A 17,766-nucleotide genomic window follows, 5' to 3' on the forward strand; every position below is an offset into this window, starting at 1 on the left:
GTGTTAGCTTTCACCTTCACCTGGTGGGAGAGGTTATATAATAACAAAGAGCATGCTGGAGGCTGGGAATTAGCAGGGAATTGGGGAAAGGAAATTGGGTAAATTGTTCTGTAGACTCTGTTATCATTGGGGTTATGGCTATACAAACTTTTGCACTCGTCATGGTTTAGAAATAATACATAAACATCACTTCATTTTCAGTATATAGTTAATATATTAGTAAATATCTGTAAACTTGTCCTCTGAGGTAAACAATACTTCATGTTTAAAGTGTAAAGTCACTTGACCTGTTCTTATCACATTTCATAGTCAAAACGGTTATAAAAAGGCAATAAATAATCTGTCGTAAAAAAAAAAAAGCAAAAAAAGTGCCATAAATATCAGCATACACTGCATCTGTAGCGTAGCGTGTTTCAAGTTTTTGGTTGTTGTCTTTTTGGTCCTGTTTGTGGACGACAGACAGACAGACTGACAGATAAAGAAAGAGAGTAATGTCCCTCCCACTGCCAGATGTTATAGCAGTGACAGACATGGCAGTGTGAGATGTGCTGCTAAGTGAATCAGTCTCTACACTCTGTACTCTGTATAACTCTTACAATTTCACATTAAAGGTTTTCTTTATCTTCAATGACAAACTATTCAATGCCTTTCGGTAACACTGCATACCAGCTATAATCTTTCATTAAATACAAACATCTAATAGTGTCCTGTACGGTAGCTGCTAAGTGTAACAGACTGAGTGTATAAACTGGTGATGGATCAATAAGTATCATAATGAACAAATTAGAGGATGCTGATGATCTCAGACCTGAGAGCATGATCGTCTATGGAATCTGAGTAAAATATCAATAACCCATTGCTACTGATAAAAAATACATATAATATAGTTTGTGTGTAACGATACATGACCTGAAATAAATTGTGGTGGTGATGATCACATACAATACTGCAGATTTTACAGCAGCTCTGATTAAGGATTTGTTCATCAGATTTAATTACACTTGAATTAAATCAGGTTTATACACAAAGCATTGCATCCTTTAGTTATAGAGTTTTTGTGGATTTTATATTTTTATGTTGCAATTATTTAATGCTTCTATATTTTGCTTTAATAGATTCACTGATTTTGTAAATCAGTCAGGTGTTTTTGCCAAATACTGACCTCTCAGGAAGTCAGGACCTCACACACTCGCTACTGATGCAGTGAAAAGATTTTTCAAGTTTCATAATAAAAAGCTTGACCATTTAGCCACAATAATAAATCATCTACTACTGGTAAACTGAGATACTCCTAATGAACACTGACGGACAGACTGAACAGTGGACGATCGCTTCAATATTCAACTGCTGTAAAAAAAAAATACAAACCATTAGCAATTTTATTGTTAAAAAAACAAAAAACATTCCAACACAATAGTACAATATTTTCTAGTATGTGTTAGAGGTTCAGCAGAACAGCCAATCAATCACACTAACACTCTCAATACTGGTGTAAACTATAAATATTAAAATATGCTAATTTAAGACACCTTTCAGTGGAAGGTCTTCATTTTCCTTCTTCCTCTTAACTCTGTTCTGTATGTGCCAGATGATAATCCCGATAAGGCCAGTAACCATAGCGATAGCAGCAGAGACAGCGAATTTGGCAGCAGTGACACCAACAAGAAGGAGGAGAATGAGGACAGCAGCGATGGTGATCTGCCAGTCTGGTCTTCCATCTGATTCTTCACCTGTTAAAGCAGCAGTGAGTCTTTATTCTCTGCTGCATCATTAAATCAGAAAAAAAACCCTTTACCTGTCTAAAATTAGTCAAATATGTCATTCATTTATGCAGTAAACTGATAAAAGAATGTGTTTGTTCATTAACAAATGTAAAGTTTATAATCACTTTCAGATTGCTGCAGTATAAGAGGAATAAGATGCATTAGGACATGCTGCTGTAGGAAAATAATCAGTGTTGATTTGGTCACAGTAACCAGTAACCCCCCCATAAGTATTTAATTTATGATTAAATACTTTCACTGCTTGATTTAGGTGGGGCTACAAATATTCAGACCAATAATGTCTTTCTTACCAGCACCAGTCGTATTTTTCCACTCCGGGACCTTTGTGGTTTTTGTGCACAGCGACAGTAACGGCTCACCATTCAGTTCAGCACTTGTGGAGCTGATTGCTGGTGTGATGGCAGTGATGTTCTGCAGCATATGATTGGCTACAAAAGTGGAAATACAGTCATTTTAAGTGCTGTCCTGGATTTTCAACTTGTTACTGTGTAGAGAATTCACTTCATATTTTCACAATGAAATTATTGTGTTGTAGTGAAGCAGAATGTTATTAGTGTGTACACTATCATGTGTGTTTGTGTGTGTGTGTGTTGTAGTGAAGGAGTGTGTAATTAGTGTGTACACTATCATGTGTGTGTGTGTTGTAGTGAAGGAGTGTGTTATTAATGTGTACACTATCGTGTGTGTGTGTATGTTGTAGTGAAGCAGTGTGTTATTAGTGTGTACACTATCATGTGTGTGTGTTGTAGTGAAGCAGTGCGTTATTAGTGTGTACACTATCATGTGTGTGTGTGTGTTGTAGTGAAGCAGTGTGTTATTAGTGTGTACACTATCGTGTGTGTGTGTTGTAGTGAAGGAGTGTGTTATTAGTGTGTACACTATCATGTGTGTGTGTGTTGTAGTGAAGCAGTGTGTTATTAGTGTGTACACTATCATGTGTGTGTGTGTGTTGTAGTGAAGCAGTGCGTTATTAGTGTGTACACTATCATGTGTGTGTGTGTTGTAGTGAAGCAGTGTGTTATTAGTGTGTACACTATCATGTGTGTGTGTTGTAGTGAAGCAGTGTGTTATTAGTGTGTACACTATCATGTGTGTGTGTGTGTTGTAGTGAAGGAGTGTGTTATTAGTGTGTACACTATCATGTGTGTGTGTGTGTTGTAGTGAAGGAGTGTGTTATTAGTGTGTACACTATCATGTGTGTGTGTGTGTTGTAGTGAAGCAGTGTGTTATTAGTGTGTACACTATCGTGTGTGTGTGTTGTAGTGAAGGAGTGTGTTATTAGTGTGTACACTATCATGTGTGTGTGTGTGTTGTGAAGCAGTGCGTTATTAGTGTGTACACTATCATGTGTGTGTGTGTGTTGTGAAGCAGTGCGTTATTAGTGTGTACACTATCATGTGTGTGTGTGTTGTAGTGAAGCAGTGTGTTATTAGTGTGTATACTATCATGTGTGTGTGTTGTGAAGCAGTGCGTTATTAGTGTGTACACTATCATGTGTGTGTGTGTGTTGTAGTGAAGCAGTGTGTTATTAGTGTGTACACTATCATGTGTGTGTGTGTGTTGTAGTGAAGCAGTGCGTTATTAGTGTGTACACTATCATGTGTGTGTGTGTGTTGTAGTGAAGCAGTGCGTTATTAGTGTGTACACTATCATGTGTGTGTGTGTGTTGTGAAGCAGTGCGTTATTAGTGTGTACACTATCATGTGTGTGTATGCATTGTAGTGAAGCAGTGCGTTATTAGTGTGTACACTATCATGTGTGTGTGTGTGTTGTGAAGCAGTGCGTTATTAGTGTGTACACTATCATGTGTGTGTGTGTGTGTTGTGAAGCAGTGCGTTATTAGTGTGTACACTATCATGTGTGTGTATGCATTGTAGTGAAGCAGTGTGTTATTAGTGTGTACACTATCATGTGTGTGTGTTGTGAAGCAGTGCGTTATTAGTGTGTACACTATCATGTGTGTGTATGCATTGTAGTGAAGGAGTGTGTAATTAGTGTGTACACTATCATGTGTGTTTGTGTGTGTGTGTTGTAGTGAAGGAGTGTGTTATTAATGTGTACACTATCGTGTGTGTGTGTGTGTTGTAGTGAAGCAGTGTGTTATTAGTGTGTATACTATCATGTGTGTGTGTGTTGTAGTGAAGGAGTGTGTTATTAGTGTGTACACTGTCATGTGTGTGTGTGTGTGTTGTAGTGAAACAGTGTGTTATTAGTGTGTATACTATCATGTGTGTGTGTGTTGTAGTGAAGCAGTGTGTTATTAGTGTATTCTATCATGTGTGTGTGTGTTGTAGTGAAGCAGTGTGTTATTAGTGTGTATACTATCATGTGTGTGTGCGTGTTGTGAAGCAGTGCGTTATTAGTGTGTACACTATCATGTGTGTGTGTTGTGAAGCAGTGTGTTATTAGTGTGTATACTATTATGTGTGTGTGTGTTGTAGTGAAGCAGTGTGTTATTAGTGTGTATACTATTATGTGTGTGTGTGTTGTAGTGAAGCAGTGTGTTATTAGTGTGTACACTATCGTGTGTGTGTGTGTGTTGTAGTGAAGCAGTGTGTTATTAGTGTGTACACTATCATGTGTGTGTGTGTGTTGTAGTGAAGCAGTGTGTTATTAGTGTGTACACTATCATGTGTGTGTGTTGTAGTGAAGCAGTGTGTTATTAGTGTGTACACTATCATGTGTGTGTGTGTGTGTTGTAGTGAAGCAGTGTGTTATTAGTGTGTACACTATCATGTGTGTGTGTGTTGTAGTGAAGCAGTGTGTTATTAGTGTGTACACTATCATGTGTGTGTGTGTGTGTGTGTTGTAGTGAAGCAGTGTGTTATTAGTGTGTACACTATCATGTGTGTGTGTGTTGTAGTGAAGGAGTGTGTTATTAGTGTGTACACTATCATGTGTGTTTGTGTGTGTGTGTGTTGTAGTGAAGGAGTGTGTTATTAATGTGTACACTATCGTGTGTGTGTGTATGTTGTAGTGAAGCAGTGTGTTATTAGTGTGTACACTATCATGTGTGTGTGTTGTGAAGCAGTGTGTTATTAGTGTGTACACTATCATGTGTGTGTGTGTGTTGTAGTGAAGCGGTGTGTTATTAATGTGTACACTATCATGTGTGCGTGTGTGTGTGTGATGTAGTGAAGGAGTGTGTTATTAGTGTGTACACTATCATGTGCGTGTGTGTTGTAGTGAAGCAGTGTGTTATTAGTGTGTACACTATCATGTGTGTGTGTGTTGTAGTGAAGCAGTGTGTTATTAGTGTGTATACTATCATGTGTGTGTGTTGTAGTGAAGTAGCGTGTTATTAGTGTGTACACTATCGTGTGTGTGTGTTGTAGTGAAGGAGTGTGTTATTAGTGTGTACACTATCATGTGTGTGTGTGTGTTGTAGTGAAGCAGTGTGTAATTAGTGTGTATACTATCATGTGTGTGTGTGTTGTAGTGAAGCAGTGTGTTATTAGTGTGTACACTATCATGTGTGTGTGTGTTGTAGTGAAGCAGTGTGTTATTAGTGTGTACTCTATCATGTGTGTGTGTGTTGTAGTGAAGCAGTGTGTTATTAGTGTGTACACTATCATGTGTGTGTGTGTTGTAGTGAAGCAGTGTGTTATTAGTGTGTACACTATCATGTGTGTGTGTGTTGTAGTGAAGCAGTGTGTTATTAGTGTGTACACTATCATGTGTGTGTGTGATGTAGTGAAGCAGTGTGTTATTAGTGTGTACTCTCATGTGTGTGTGTGTTGTAATGAAGCAGTGTGTTATTAGTGTGTACACTATCATGTGTGTGTGTTTTGTAGTGAAGCAGTGTGTTATTAGTGTGTACACTATCATGTGTGTGTGTGTGTTGTGAAGGAGTGTGTTATTAGTGTGTACACTCATGTGTGTGTGTGTTGTAGTGAAGCAGTGTGTTATTAGTGTGTACACTATCATGTGTGTGTGTGTTGTAGTGAAGTAGTGTGTTATTAGTGTGTACACTATCATGTGTGTGTGTGTGATGTAGTGAAGCAGTGTGTTATTAGTGTGTACACTATCATGTGTGTGTGTGTGTTGTGAAGGAGTGTGTTATTAGTGTGTACACTCATGTGTGTGTGTGTTGTAGTGAAGCAGTGTGTTATTAGTGTGTACACTATCATGTGTGTGTGTCTTATAGTGAAGCAGTGTGTTATTAGTGTGTACACTATCATGTGTGTGTGTGTGTGTGAGATAGTGAAGCAGTGTGTTATTAGTGTGTACACTATCGTGTGTGTGTGTGTTGTGAAGCAGTGTGTTATTAGTGTGTACACTATCATGTGTGTGTGTGTGTTGTAGTGAAGCAGTGTGTTATTAGTGTGTACTCTATCATGTGTGTGTGTGTGTGTGTGTGTGAGATAGTGAAGCAGTGTGTTATTAGTGTGTACACTATCATGTGTGTGTGTGTGTTGTAGTGAAGCAGTGTGTTATTAGTGTGTACACTATCATGTGTGTGTGTGTGTTGTAGTGAAGCAGTGTGTTATTAGTGTGTACTCTATCATGTGTGTGTGTGTGTGTGTGTGAGATAGTGAAGCAGTGTGTTATTAGTGTGTACACTATCATGTGTGTGTGTGTGTTGTAGTGAAGCAGTGTGTTATTAGTGTGTACTCTATCATGTGTGTGTGTGTGTGTGTGAGATAGTGAAGCAGTGTGTTATTAGTGTGTACACTATCATGTGTGTGTGTGTGTTGTAGTGAAGCAGTGTGTTATTAGTGTGTACTCTATCATGTGTGTGTGTGTGTGTGTGTGAGATAGTGAAGCAGTGTGTTATTAGTGTGTACACTATCATGTGTGTGTGTGTGTTGTAGTGAAGCAGTGTGTTATTAGTGTGTACTCTATCATGTGTGTGTGTGTGTGTGTGTGAGATAGTGAAGCAGTGTGTTATTAGTGTGTACACTATCATGTGTGTGTGTGTGTTGTAGTGAAGCAGTGTGTTATTAGTGTGTACTCTATCATGTGTGTGTGTGTGTGTGTGAGATAGTGAAGCAGTGTGTTATTAGTGTGTACACTATCATGTGTGTGTGTGTGTTATAGTGAAGGAGTGTGTTATTAGTGTGTACACTATCATGTGTGTGTGTGATGTAGTGAAGCAGTGTGTTATTAGTGTGTACACTATCATGTGTGTGTGTGTTATAGTGAAGCAGTGTGTTATTAGTGTGTACACTATCATGTGTGTGTGTGATGTAGTGAAGCAGTGTGTTTAGTGTGTACACTATCATGTTTGTGTGTGTTATAGTGAAGCAGTGTGTTATTAGTGTGTACACTATCATGTGTGTGTGTGAGATAGTGAAGCAGTGTGTTATTAGTGTGTACACTATCGTGTGTGTGTGTGTTGTGAAGGAGTGTGTTATTAGTGTGTACACTCATGTGTGTGTGTGTTGTAGTGAAGCAGTGTGTTATTAGTGTGTACACTATCGTGTGTGTGTGATGTAGTGAAGCAGTGTGTTATTAGTGTGTACACTATCATGTGTGTGTGTCTTATAGTGAAGCAGTGTGTTATTAGTGTGTACACTATCATGTGTGTGTGTGTGTTGTAGTGAAGCAGTGTGTTATTAGTGTGTACTCTATCATGTGTGTGTGTGTGTGTGTGAGATAGTGAAGCAGTGTGTTATTAGTGTGTATACTATCATATGTGTGTGTGTTGTAGTGAAGCAGTGTGTTATTAGTGTGTATACTATCATGTGTGTGTGTGATGTAGTGAAGGAGTGTGTTATTAGTGTGTACACTGTTGTGTGTGTGTGTGTGTGTTGTAGTGAAGGAGTGTGTTATTAGTGTGTACACTATCATGTGTGTGTGTGTTGTAGTGAAGCAGTGTGTTATTAGTGTGTACACTATCATGTGTGTGTGTGTTGTAGTGAAGCAGTGTGTTATTAGTGTGTACACTATCATGTGTGTGTGTGATGTAGTGAAGCAGTGTGTTATTAGTGTGTACACTATCATGTGTGTGTGTGTTGTAGTGAAGCAGTGTGTTATTAGTGTGTACACTGTTGTGTGTGTGTGTGTTGTAGTGAAGCAGTGTGTTATTAGTGTGTACACTATCATGTGTGTGTGTGTTGTAGTGAAGCAGTGTGTTATTAGTGTGTACACTATCATGTGTGTGTGTGTTGTAGTGAAGCAGTGTGTTATTAGTGTGTACACTATCATGTGTGTGTGTGTTGTAGTGAAGCAGTGTGTTATTAGTGTGTACAATATCATGTGTGTGTTTTGTAGTGAAGCAGTGTGTTATTAGTGTGTACACTATCATGTGTGTGTGTGATGTAGTGAAGCAGTGTGTTATTAGTGTGTACACTATCATGTGTGTGTGTGTTGTAGTGAAGCAGTGTGTTATTAGTGTGTACACTATCATGTGTGTGTGTGTTGTAGTGAAGCAGTGTGTTATTAGTGTGTACACTATCATGTGTGTGTGTGATGTAGTGAAGCAGTGTGTTATTAGTGTGTACACTATCATGTGTGTGTGTGATGTAGTGAAGCAGTGTGTTATTAGTGTGTACACTATCATGTGTGTGTGTTGTAGTGAAGCAGTGTGTTATTAGTGTGTACACTGTTGTGTGTGTGTGTGTTGTAGTGAAGGAGTGTGTTATTAGTGTGTACACTATCATGTGTGTGTGTGTTGTAGTGAAGCAGTGTGTTATTAGTGTGTACACTGTTGTGTGTGTGTGTGTTGTAGTGAAGGAGTGTGTTATTAGTGTGTACACTATCATGTGTGTGTGTGTTGTAGTGAAGCAGTGTGTTATTAGTGTGTACACTATCATGTGTGTGTGTTGTAGTGAAGCAGTGTGTTATTAGTGTGTACACTATCATGTGTGTGTGTGTTGTAGTGAAGCAGTGTGTTATTAGTGTGTACACTATCATGTGTGTGTGTGTTGTAGTGAAGCAGTGTGTTATTAGTGTGTACACTATCATGTGTGTGTGTGTTATAGTGAAGCAGTGTGTTATTAGTGTGTACACTATCATGTGTGTGTGTGTTGTAGTGAAGCAGTGTGTTATTAGTGTGTACACTATCATGTGTGTGTGTGATGTAGTGAAGCAGTGTGTTATTAGTGTGTATACTATCATGTGTGTGTGTGTTATAGTGAAGCAGTGTGTTATTAGTGTGTACACTATCATGTGTGTGTGTGTGTTGTGAAGCAGTGCGTTATTAGTGTGTATACTATCATGTGTGTGTGTGTTATAGTGAAGCAGTGTGTTATTAGTGTGTACACTATCATGTGTGTGTGTGTTGTAGTGAAGCAGTGTGTTATTAGTGTGTACACTATCATGTGTGTGTGTGTTGTAGTGAAGCAGTGTGTTATTAGTGTGTACACTATCATGTGTGTGTGTGTTGTAGTGAAGCAGTGTGTTATTAGTGTGTACACTATCATGTGTGTGTGTGTTGTAGTGAAGCAGTGTGTTATTAGTGTGTATACTATCATGTGTGTGTGTGTTGTAGTGAAGCAGTGTGTTATTAGTGTGTACACTATCATGTGTGTGTGTGTTGTAGTGAAGCAGTGTGTTATTAGTGTGTACACTATCATGTGTGTGTGTGTTGTAGTGAAGCAGTGTGTTATTAGTGTGTACACTATCATGTGTGTGTGTGTTGTAGTGAAGCAGTGTGTTATTAGTGTGTACACTATCATGTGTGTGTGTGTTATAGTGAAGCAGTGTGTTATTAGTGTGTACACTATCATGTGTGTGTGTGTTGTAGTGAAGCAGTGTGTTATTAGTGTGTACACTATCATGTGTGTGTGTGATGTAGTGAAGCAGTGTGTTATTAGTGTGTACACTATCATGTGTGTGTGTGATGTAGTGAAGCAGTGTGTTATTAGTGTGTACACTATCATGTGTGTGTGTGTTGTAGTGAAGCAGTGTGTTATTAGTGTGTACACTATCATGTGTGTGTGTGTTGTAGTGAAGCAGTGTGTTATTAGTGTGTACTCTCATGTGTGTGTGTGTTGTAATGAAGCAGTGTGTTATTAGTGTGTACACTATCATGTGTGTGTGTTTTGTAGTGAAGCAGTGTGTTATTAGTGTGTACACTATCATGTGTGTGTGTGTTGTAGTGAAGCAGTGTGTTATTAGTGTGTACACTATCATGTGTGTGTGTGTTGTAGTGAAGCAGTGTGTTATTAGTGTGTACACTGTTGTGTGTGTGTGTGTTGTAGTGAAGGAGTGTGTTATTAGTGTGTACACTATCGTGTGTGTGTGTGTGTTGTAGTGAAGCAGTGTGTTATTAGTGTGTACACTATCATGTGTGTGTGTGTTGTAGTGAAGCAGTGTGTTATTAGTGTGTACACTATCATGTGTGTGTGTGTTGTAGTGAAGCAGTGTGTTATTAGTGTGTACACTATCATGTGTGTGTGTGATGTAGTGAAGCAGTGTGTTATTAGTGTGTACACTATCATGTGTGTGTGTGATGTAGTGAAGCAGTGTGTTATTAGTGTGTACACTATCATGTGTGTGTGTGTTGTAGTGAAGCAGTGTGTTATTAGTGTGTACACTATCATGTGTGTGTGTGATGTAGTGAAGCAGTGTGTTATTAGTGTGTACACTATCATGTGTGTGTGTGTTGTAGTGAAGCAGTGTGTTATTAGTGTGTACACTGTTGTGTGTGTGTGTGTTGTGAAGCAGTGTGTTATTAGTGTGTACACTATCATGTGTGTGTGTGTTGTAGTGAAGCAGTGTGTTATTAGTGTGTATACTGTTGTGTGTGTGTGTTGTAGTGAAGCAGTGTGTTATTAGTGTGTCTCAGTACTTTCCTCATGAGAGTAATGAGAAACAAAAAGAGCAGTGGTGGTGGTGGTGTGTGTGTGTGTGTGTGTGTGATTTGAGATTTGGCAGTTACAGTAATAGCGATCCATTGACATACTTTACCTTTCCTTTCCAGAAACAGCCTTAATGTTTGTACACAGGTGGTGTTCAGGTGGTACGTCCAGTGATTTGCCTCCTTTGTCGTATATTCCCACTTGTTTAAGAAGCTCTCAGCTTTGTCATTAGCTGCAGTCCAGTTTCTAATTTTCAGAACCAGACTGATGAAAGCTTCCCCATCATAATAGAATCGAATCAATCCTTTCTGGGTGCCGTCATCCTCGAGGTCACATCTGTACACCCTGTGTAGTGTATGATTACCTGCACATACACACACATATACACACACAACCACACACAGTAACTGCAGGTTTTTTCTGAATTGTTGATAGGTTGTGACAGTATTAACTTCTAAATTTCTATTTAAAATTCTAAATATTTAATTAAGCAATAAAGCAAAAAAAAAAGTATTGATAATTAGGACAAAAACACTAATGTCAGTGTGATGTTGATTTGTAGATTTTTATCAACAGTTCTATAAACAATAAATTAATTGTGTGACTGTAATTGCAGATACAGTAGGGTAAAATAAAAATGAGATTTTATTCCAGCAATGAAAACAGTTCCCAAAGAAGCAACAGCTGGATGTAAATTGTTGGTTGGTCTTCTGTCTGTTCTCACCTTTAGTATGATTGAAATGTTCCACTATTTGATTTAGATGATAATGGAGGTCGTCGATTTCACGCCACATTCGGTTCTTCTCATACTTCCAGTAATCATCATCAATGTTCTCTATCCAGTCCGCCTTTGAGATGATCTTTGAGCTGCAGTAGCACACAAACTGCTCACCATCCAGTTCACCAACTGTGGTGTTCATGGCTGGTGTGATAGCAGTGACGTACTGCAGCATGTGACTGGCTAGAAAAGTGTAAATAAAATTATTTAAGTGCTGTTCTGTCTTGTCTTAAAAATAGAATTCAGTTAATATTTTAACAATTAAACTATCCATTTTGTGAAATGAACAGCTGTAACGATTACATTTAGCCCGGTGATGGGTTGGTACTCCATCCAAGGTGTCCTCTGCCTTGTGCCCCGAGTCCACTGGGATATTCTCCAGGTTTCCCTGTAACCCTGTGTAGGAGAAGTGGTATAGAGGATAGAATGCTCATTATAATTCCAGGCAGAAATCCCCCTTCTTCATTAACCCAAGTAAAGGTTTGCAATTCAGACATCCTTTTGCTGTAAATCCACAAAGTGCCGATGTGGACATGTAAACATTGTGTGTTATTCTTCATGATTTGTGATGCAGCAATCCTGTCTGGTATCCGTTTTTTTATTGTACCTATTTATTTTAAAATAACAAAGTTTGAGTTCTTGCTTTAGCAGCTTATGAGAAAAAGCTGGTTTATCTGCCTTTAATCTTCAACACTAGTTTCAGACAAAACTGGATTTCTGAACACTTCTTCAAACATTGTAGCACTGTGAAATATTTATCTTCTACAACATAAAAGGAAATAGAGTCTTAGAATTATTATACTTGACCTCTTACATGGCTCATACTTGGCTCAGATAGATGTCTTGATTCGTTTGATTTGAGTAGGACCTCGTAATCATTGTTCCTTGTGGGATGGGGTGAGGTTACATGGCGGTTACCACCACTACAAAGTGTAAAAATGCTTAATGTTATAAAATTGATTTCACTTTTTTTTTTTTTTTTTTTACATTTGTATTGTATTTTTTGCTGCAATAATTCTAATCATTCTTTTAATTCTTTATTTCACATTGGATTTGACTGAAAATGTATTTAACTCAGGCAGAATATTAAACAATAATGGCCTGTAAGGTACCACTTATTTGTCTGGTAAACCGTTCACTGACAAACTCAAAGGAGGGTTAAAATCCTGTGCTCTGAGATCATTCACAAATTAAGATAACTTAAGTCAGTGCAGTATCACCTATCTCAGAAGGCTTTTAACCTTCTAAGACCTTAGCTTGCATTTTAGATTTCTTCTACCTATTTGGGGTTAGGAGGAACCAATAAATATAATAACCAGATATTATCTTTGAACATGAAGCCACTTCTTTTTGTGTAGAACAGGTTCCAGTTACAAAGAATTAAGTATTAGGATGCACACAACCAAAAACGTGATGTCCTCGTATGAGGACACCAGGTTGTAGGAGGTTAAGGCTTAGAACATAAATATTTCACAATGCCACTTTAAATAAAGGGTAAAATCAATCTTTGAATGTGTTTACAAGCTTCAAATGGAAATAATTTTATATCCTTAAAGTGTTTCACGAATATGACCTCACAAGTGCTATTACTGTTGAATAAGGAACTAAAACAAGGGTTAAGATACAAAATATGTACTTGTAAACAATTCACACCACCTAACGGTCGTTTATTTATTTTTAGCTTATTTATCTACTGCCATGGTATCTTGTCCCTTGACAGCCTGTTGTTATTACACAGTGCCTTGGGAATAGAGCTGTAAGACCATAGCAAGTGTGTCAAAAAGTGTCTGTGAATGTTTTTACGACTGATTACGTTGATTATGTTTCTAGACTTTAATCACTACTAGAGCACATGTCCTTCAAAAGTCTACAAAAGTACGTAAAGATTTCTAGGTGGACCTGGGGGCATCTGAAAAGCTGAATATCCCCAATCACCAAAATACCAAATTCACATACCACACATTAACACAGTGTTTAGCCTTAACCTGCTAGTTACCTCTCAGCTACAGTGCTGTATTATAAACAATCTGACTGCAGGTCGAGGATTCCATTGAGAAAAGTGAAGGGAGAGAGAGAGAGAGAGAGAGAGAGAGAGAGCGAGGCACAGAAAGTGAAGAGGAGAGAGAGAGAGAGAAAGAGAGGCACACAAAGTGAAGAGGAGAGAGAGAGAGAGAAAGAGAGGCACACAGAGTGAAGAGGAGAGAGAGAGAGAGAGAGAGAGAGAGAGAGAGGCACAGAAAGTGAAGAGGAGAGAGAGAGAGAAAGAGAGGCACACAAAGTGAAGAGGAGAGAGAGAGAGAGAGGCACAGAAAGTGAAGAGGAGAGAGAGAGAAAGAGAGAGAGAGAGAGAGAGAGAGAGAGAGGCACAGAAAGTGAAGAGGAGAGAGAGAGAGAGAGAGAGAGAGGCACACAAAGTGAAGAGGAGAGAGAGAGAGAGAGAGAGAGAGAGAGAGAGAGAGAGGCACAGAAAGTGAAGAGGAGAGAGAGAGAAAGAGAGAGAGAGAGAGAGAGAGAGAGAGAGAGAGAGAGAGAGGCACACAAAGTGAAGGGGAGAGAGAGAGAGAGAAAGAGAGAGAGAGAGAGAGAGGCACACAGTGAAGAGGAGAGAGAGAGAGAGAGAGAGAGAGAGAGAGAGAGAGAGAGAGAGAGGCACAGAAAGTGAAGAGGAGAGAGAGAGAGAGAGAGAGAGAGAGAGAGAGAGAGAGAGAGAGGCACAGAAAGTGAAGAGGAGAGAGAGAGAGGGAGCGAGAGAGAGGCACAGAAAGTGAAGAGGAGAGAGAGAGGGAGAGAGAGAGAGGGAGAGAGAGAGAGGCACAGAAAGTGAAGAGGAGAGAGAGAGAAAGAGAGAGAGAGAGAGAGAGAGAGAGAGGCACAGAAAGTGAAGAGGAGAGAGAGAGAAAGAGAGAGAGAGAGAGAGAGAGAGAGAGAGAGGCACACAAAGTGAAGAGGAGAGAGAGAGAGAGAGAGAGAGAGAGAGAGAGAGAGAGAGAGAGGCACAGAAAGTGAAGAGGAGAGAGAGAGAGAGAGAGGCACAGAAAGTGAAGAGGAGAGAGAGAGAGGGAGAGAGAGAGAGGCACAGAAAGTGAAGAGGAGAGAGAGAGGGAGAGAGAGAGAGAGGGAGAGAGAGAGAGGCACAGAAAGTGAAGAGGAGAGAGAGAGAGAGAGAGAGAGAGAGAGAGAGAGAGGCACACAAAGTGAAGAGGAGAGAGAGAGAGAGGCACACAGTGAAGAGGAGAGGGAGAGAGAGAGAGAGAGAGAGAGAGAGAGAGAGAGAGAGAGAGAGAGAGGCACAGAAAGTGAAGAGGAGAGAGAGAGAGAGAGAGAGAGGCACAGAAAGTGAAGAGGAGAGAGAGAGAAAGAGAGAGAGAGGCACAGAAAGTGAAGAGGAGAGAAAGAGAGAGAGAGAGAGAGAGAGAGAGAGAGAGGCACAGAAAGTGAAGAGGAGAGAGAGGATATCGGCTCTTCACCTGGCATCACCATTATCTTTCATACATTAAAAAACCCAATATAAATGATGACATTAATAGCACGATCGCATACAGCCAAATTTAACAGGGAAATGTTATAGGGGCCTGAAAGCGTATATATCCCCGGGGTAAACTTTGAGTGATTCACAACATAAAATAATTAGTCGTGATTTTAGAAAAGCGGGTGTCGGACAGGAGGACCGCGTCTCTTAAACTCACAAATCATGGAGAATAAGATGTAATAATATTTCCATGTCCGCAGCAGAGTACTGTGGATTTACAGCCAGAAGAACCGCAGTCTGGTACACCCACGTGTGTTACAGGTCTTACAGTAAAACTCTCTAGTTCAGCACAATATACCGGCTGTTATTGCTAGATTGAAAGAATTTATACTTCAGAACTCACCTGTTAATGGTCCAAAAGAACCTAACAATAAGAAAAATACAATAAATAGCATTTTTTTATCGGTGTTCTGCTCTCTCACTCCGTGAGCTAAAACTTATAGGGCTCTAGTGGTTTGTTCTAGAAAGATCGCTGCCCAGGTGCAGGGTTGCCAGATTGGACTGAAGATTTCCACCCCAAGCTTAAAACCCGCCCATTTCAAAAAAATACCAGCCCAAAATGCATACTGTTATAACTAATCCAATAACAAACAGTTATAACAGTTAATAACTTTGTGATATGGGCTTAACGAGTACAACAATTACAACAAGCCGCTAATCAAGCCGCTGATTGGACAGGAGTCGCCTCAACCTTATTGGCTAATCTGATCCATATTATTAAAACGTCAACATTACATATTATACTTTATTGTAAAGTTCGTTTGAATGGAAAAAAATAATAAAATATCATGTTTATAGTAAAACAAAATAAAATAAAAACCCGCCAGTTGCATCAAAAAACAGCCGAAATTTTATCAACCCGCTCAATGCATTTTACCCGGTTAGACGAGACCAAAATAATCCCCGTTGGGAGGAGACCGCCCAACCTGGCAACACTGTCCAGGTGAGGCGGTGACGTAACAGCAAGAAAGCCCTTCCCTTTCCTACAGGATGAAGAGGGCTTTTTAATTAAAGTCGCGGAAATAATATGAACTCTTTGTACACTGACAAATAAATAGGTGAGGCTAGAGGAAAATAGAAATAAAATAAATGCATAAGAATCAATTATTACACAAAGCAAGCTCTTCTTTAACAAAGGATTGTGCAGCAATACAATTAAAATTCTTTTATTTCTTTTGCAAAATACATCAAAATAGTATATACAATTTTAAACATAGTCAATAATTTACAAATACAGCTGTGACATATATTTCTGCCTTTCTATTATTTGTATATTTTGCACAAGATATCTTTCAACCACACACATTGAATTAAATATTTCTGCAAGTTTAATACATGCAGTTGTTTGTATTAAACGCGTTGTACTGAATCTGAGCCTTGTAGTTTCAGTGCACGCGCACAGAGGGCGCTATCACTACACTCACGTGCTCCGTAAACTCTTACACTGATTGTGCTCGTGTTCTTTACTGCTTCATTTGTATAGAATCATAAAATTTGACTTTTTATCTCGTACATGTGCAATCATTTTGCGTGTCCCCTTAGATTTATTTTTTAAAAAGCCAAAAAACAAACAAACAAACAAAAGAAAAATAAAAGTAAGGTGATAACATTGCTCCAAGTGCTTGTGAAAACAGATAATCCCAGTTAAAAATAATGTGAATAATTAACTCATGACACTGTTTACACATATTGTTCAACCATGAAATATATTCATACCTCCATATTAATTCTGTTTGACTGAAATACATTATTATTATTATTATGTTTTACATTCTTATTAAAGAAGAATAATTTTACGTGAATAATTGGACATTTTGCGTTTTGAACATTATGTCAAATGGCAACACAATTCATTCACATATTACACTGCTACTGAAACTCATCCTGAATTATTCAACAATGAATCATGTGATGGATCGACTGATCCTCATGCTGTTAATCTGCTGACTAAGTAATAGAGGAAGCAAAACTCATCTCTTACTTAACAGGGGGTTTAGAGATTCTAGATGACATTTAACGCTCTGACTGTCTTCACAGATACTTCCACCTGATAGAGAGAGAGCGTGTGTTTCTGTGTATGTGTGTGTGTGTGTGTGTTTGGGTGTGTGTGTGTGTGTGTGTGTGTGAGCAGGAGGTATTATGTTACAGAGCATGTACGGCTGTGAGCTGGAGAATGACGGCACCACTAGAGGATCAGTTATGATGGAGAAAATTTTATTAGTCTATTAGTCCCCCCCCCCCATTGAGAGTAGCCAGGTGGAGGAACGGGAAAGCAGCCTTTATGTTGACATTAGAGATAATGAAGATTCAGATGCTGAGATGGAAGCAGAACCTGTTTTTAAAGTAAGAAAAAGTCGAAAAGTAAGAGCAACAAGCAGGCTAAAAAACACGAGACAGATGTGGTAGAAAGTGATAGAGGCTCCACGGACTCAAGTTGGTCACAGTGCTCACAGTCAGACGAAAGGGAGACGGTCTACACACCAGCAGAAATATCAGCATTTTTGAAAAACACCAACGGCAAAAGGTCAGTGAATATCGAAGAATTTTTCCCAGACACTGAACAGTTTGTTCAAGATGTTAAAAAGTTAATGCCGGTGTGGTGTGTTTGAAAAAACTGAAATTTATGGTCTGAAGGCCATAGTGACCAAACTTAGAAAGAACACTGAAGGTTCTTTATAGACTGCTGAGCTCTGTTACACTTAACCAACTGATTAATTGCACTATGTGGGTGACATTTTATTATTAAATAATGAGTGCCATCACTGCTGTAACCCTTAACATCAGTGGTGCCAGGGACCACAGAAAGAGAGCGGCAGTGTATGAGACATTAGTGCATGGATGTTGTTTTCCTGCAGGAAACTTATAGCGATTCTGGAAACTCCTCGACTCCTCCACAGTCTTATGATGTTGAAGAAGTTTTAAAAGGCA

General features: G+C 39.0%; 1 protein-coding gene across 2 annotated transcripts; it reads right to left on the reverse strand.

Moving 5' to 3' along the window:
• Nucleotides 1-309: 309 nt before the first annotated feature.
• On the reverse strand, nucleotides 310-15,319 carry LOC131343148 (class I histocompatibility antigen, Gogo-C*0101/C*0102 alpha chain-like). Of its 2 annotated transcripts, none has more exons than XM_058374587.1 (7): nucleotides 15,182-15,319; nucleotides 11,613-11,705; nucleotides 11,256-11,492; nucleotides 10,641-10,895; nucleotides 2,144-2,212; nucleotides 1,530-1,730; nucleotides 310-1,347 (listed from the first exon to the last, which is right to left on the reverse strand). In XM_058374587.1, the coding sequence occupies exons 1-7, from the start codon at nucleotides 15,231-15,233 to the stop codon at nucleotides 1,334-1,336; spliced, it is 921 nt and encodes a 306-aa protein (XP_058230570.1). In that variant the 5' UTR covers nucleotides 15,234-15,319; the 3' UTR covers nucleotides 310-1,333. The 2 variants fall into 2 exon arrangements, with proteins under 2 accessions (XP_058230570.1, XP_058230569.1); XM_058374586.1 differs by having other exon boundaries at nucleotides 2,075-2,212.
• Between the last annotated feature and the right edge of the window lie 2,447 nt (nucleotides 15,320-17,766).

The sequence above is a fragment of the Hemibagrus wyckioides genome, linkage group LG22 (genome assembly GCF_019097595.1).
Source record: "Hemibagrus wyckioides isolate EC202008001 linkage group LG22, SWU_Hwy_1.0, whole genome shotgun sequence".
NCBI lineage: Eukaryota > Metazoa > Chordata > Actinopteri > Siluriformes > Bagridae > Hemibagrus > Hemibagrus wyckioides.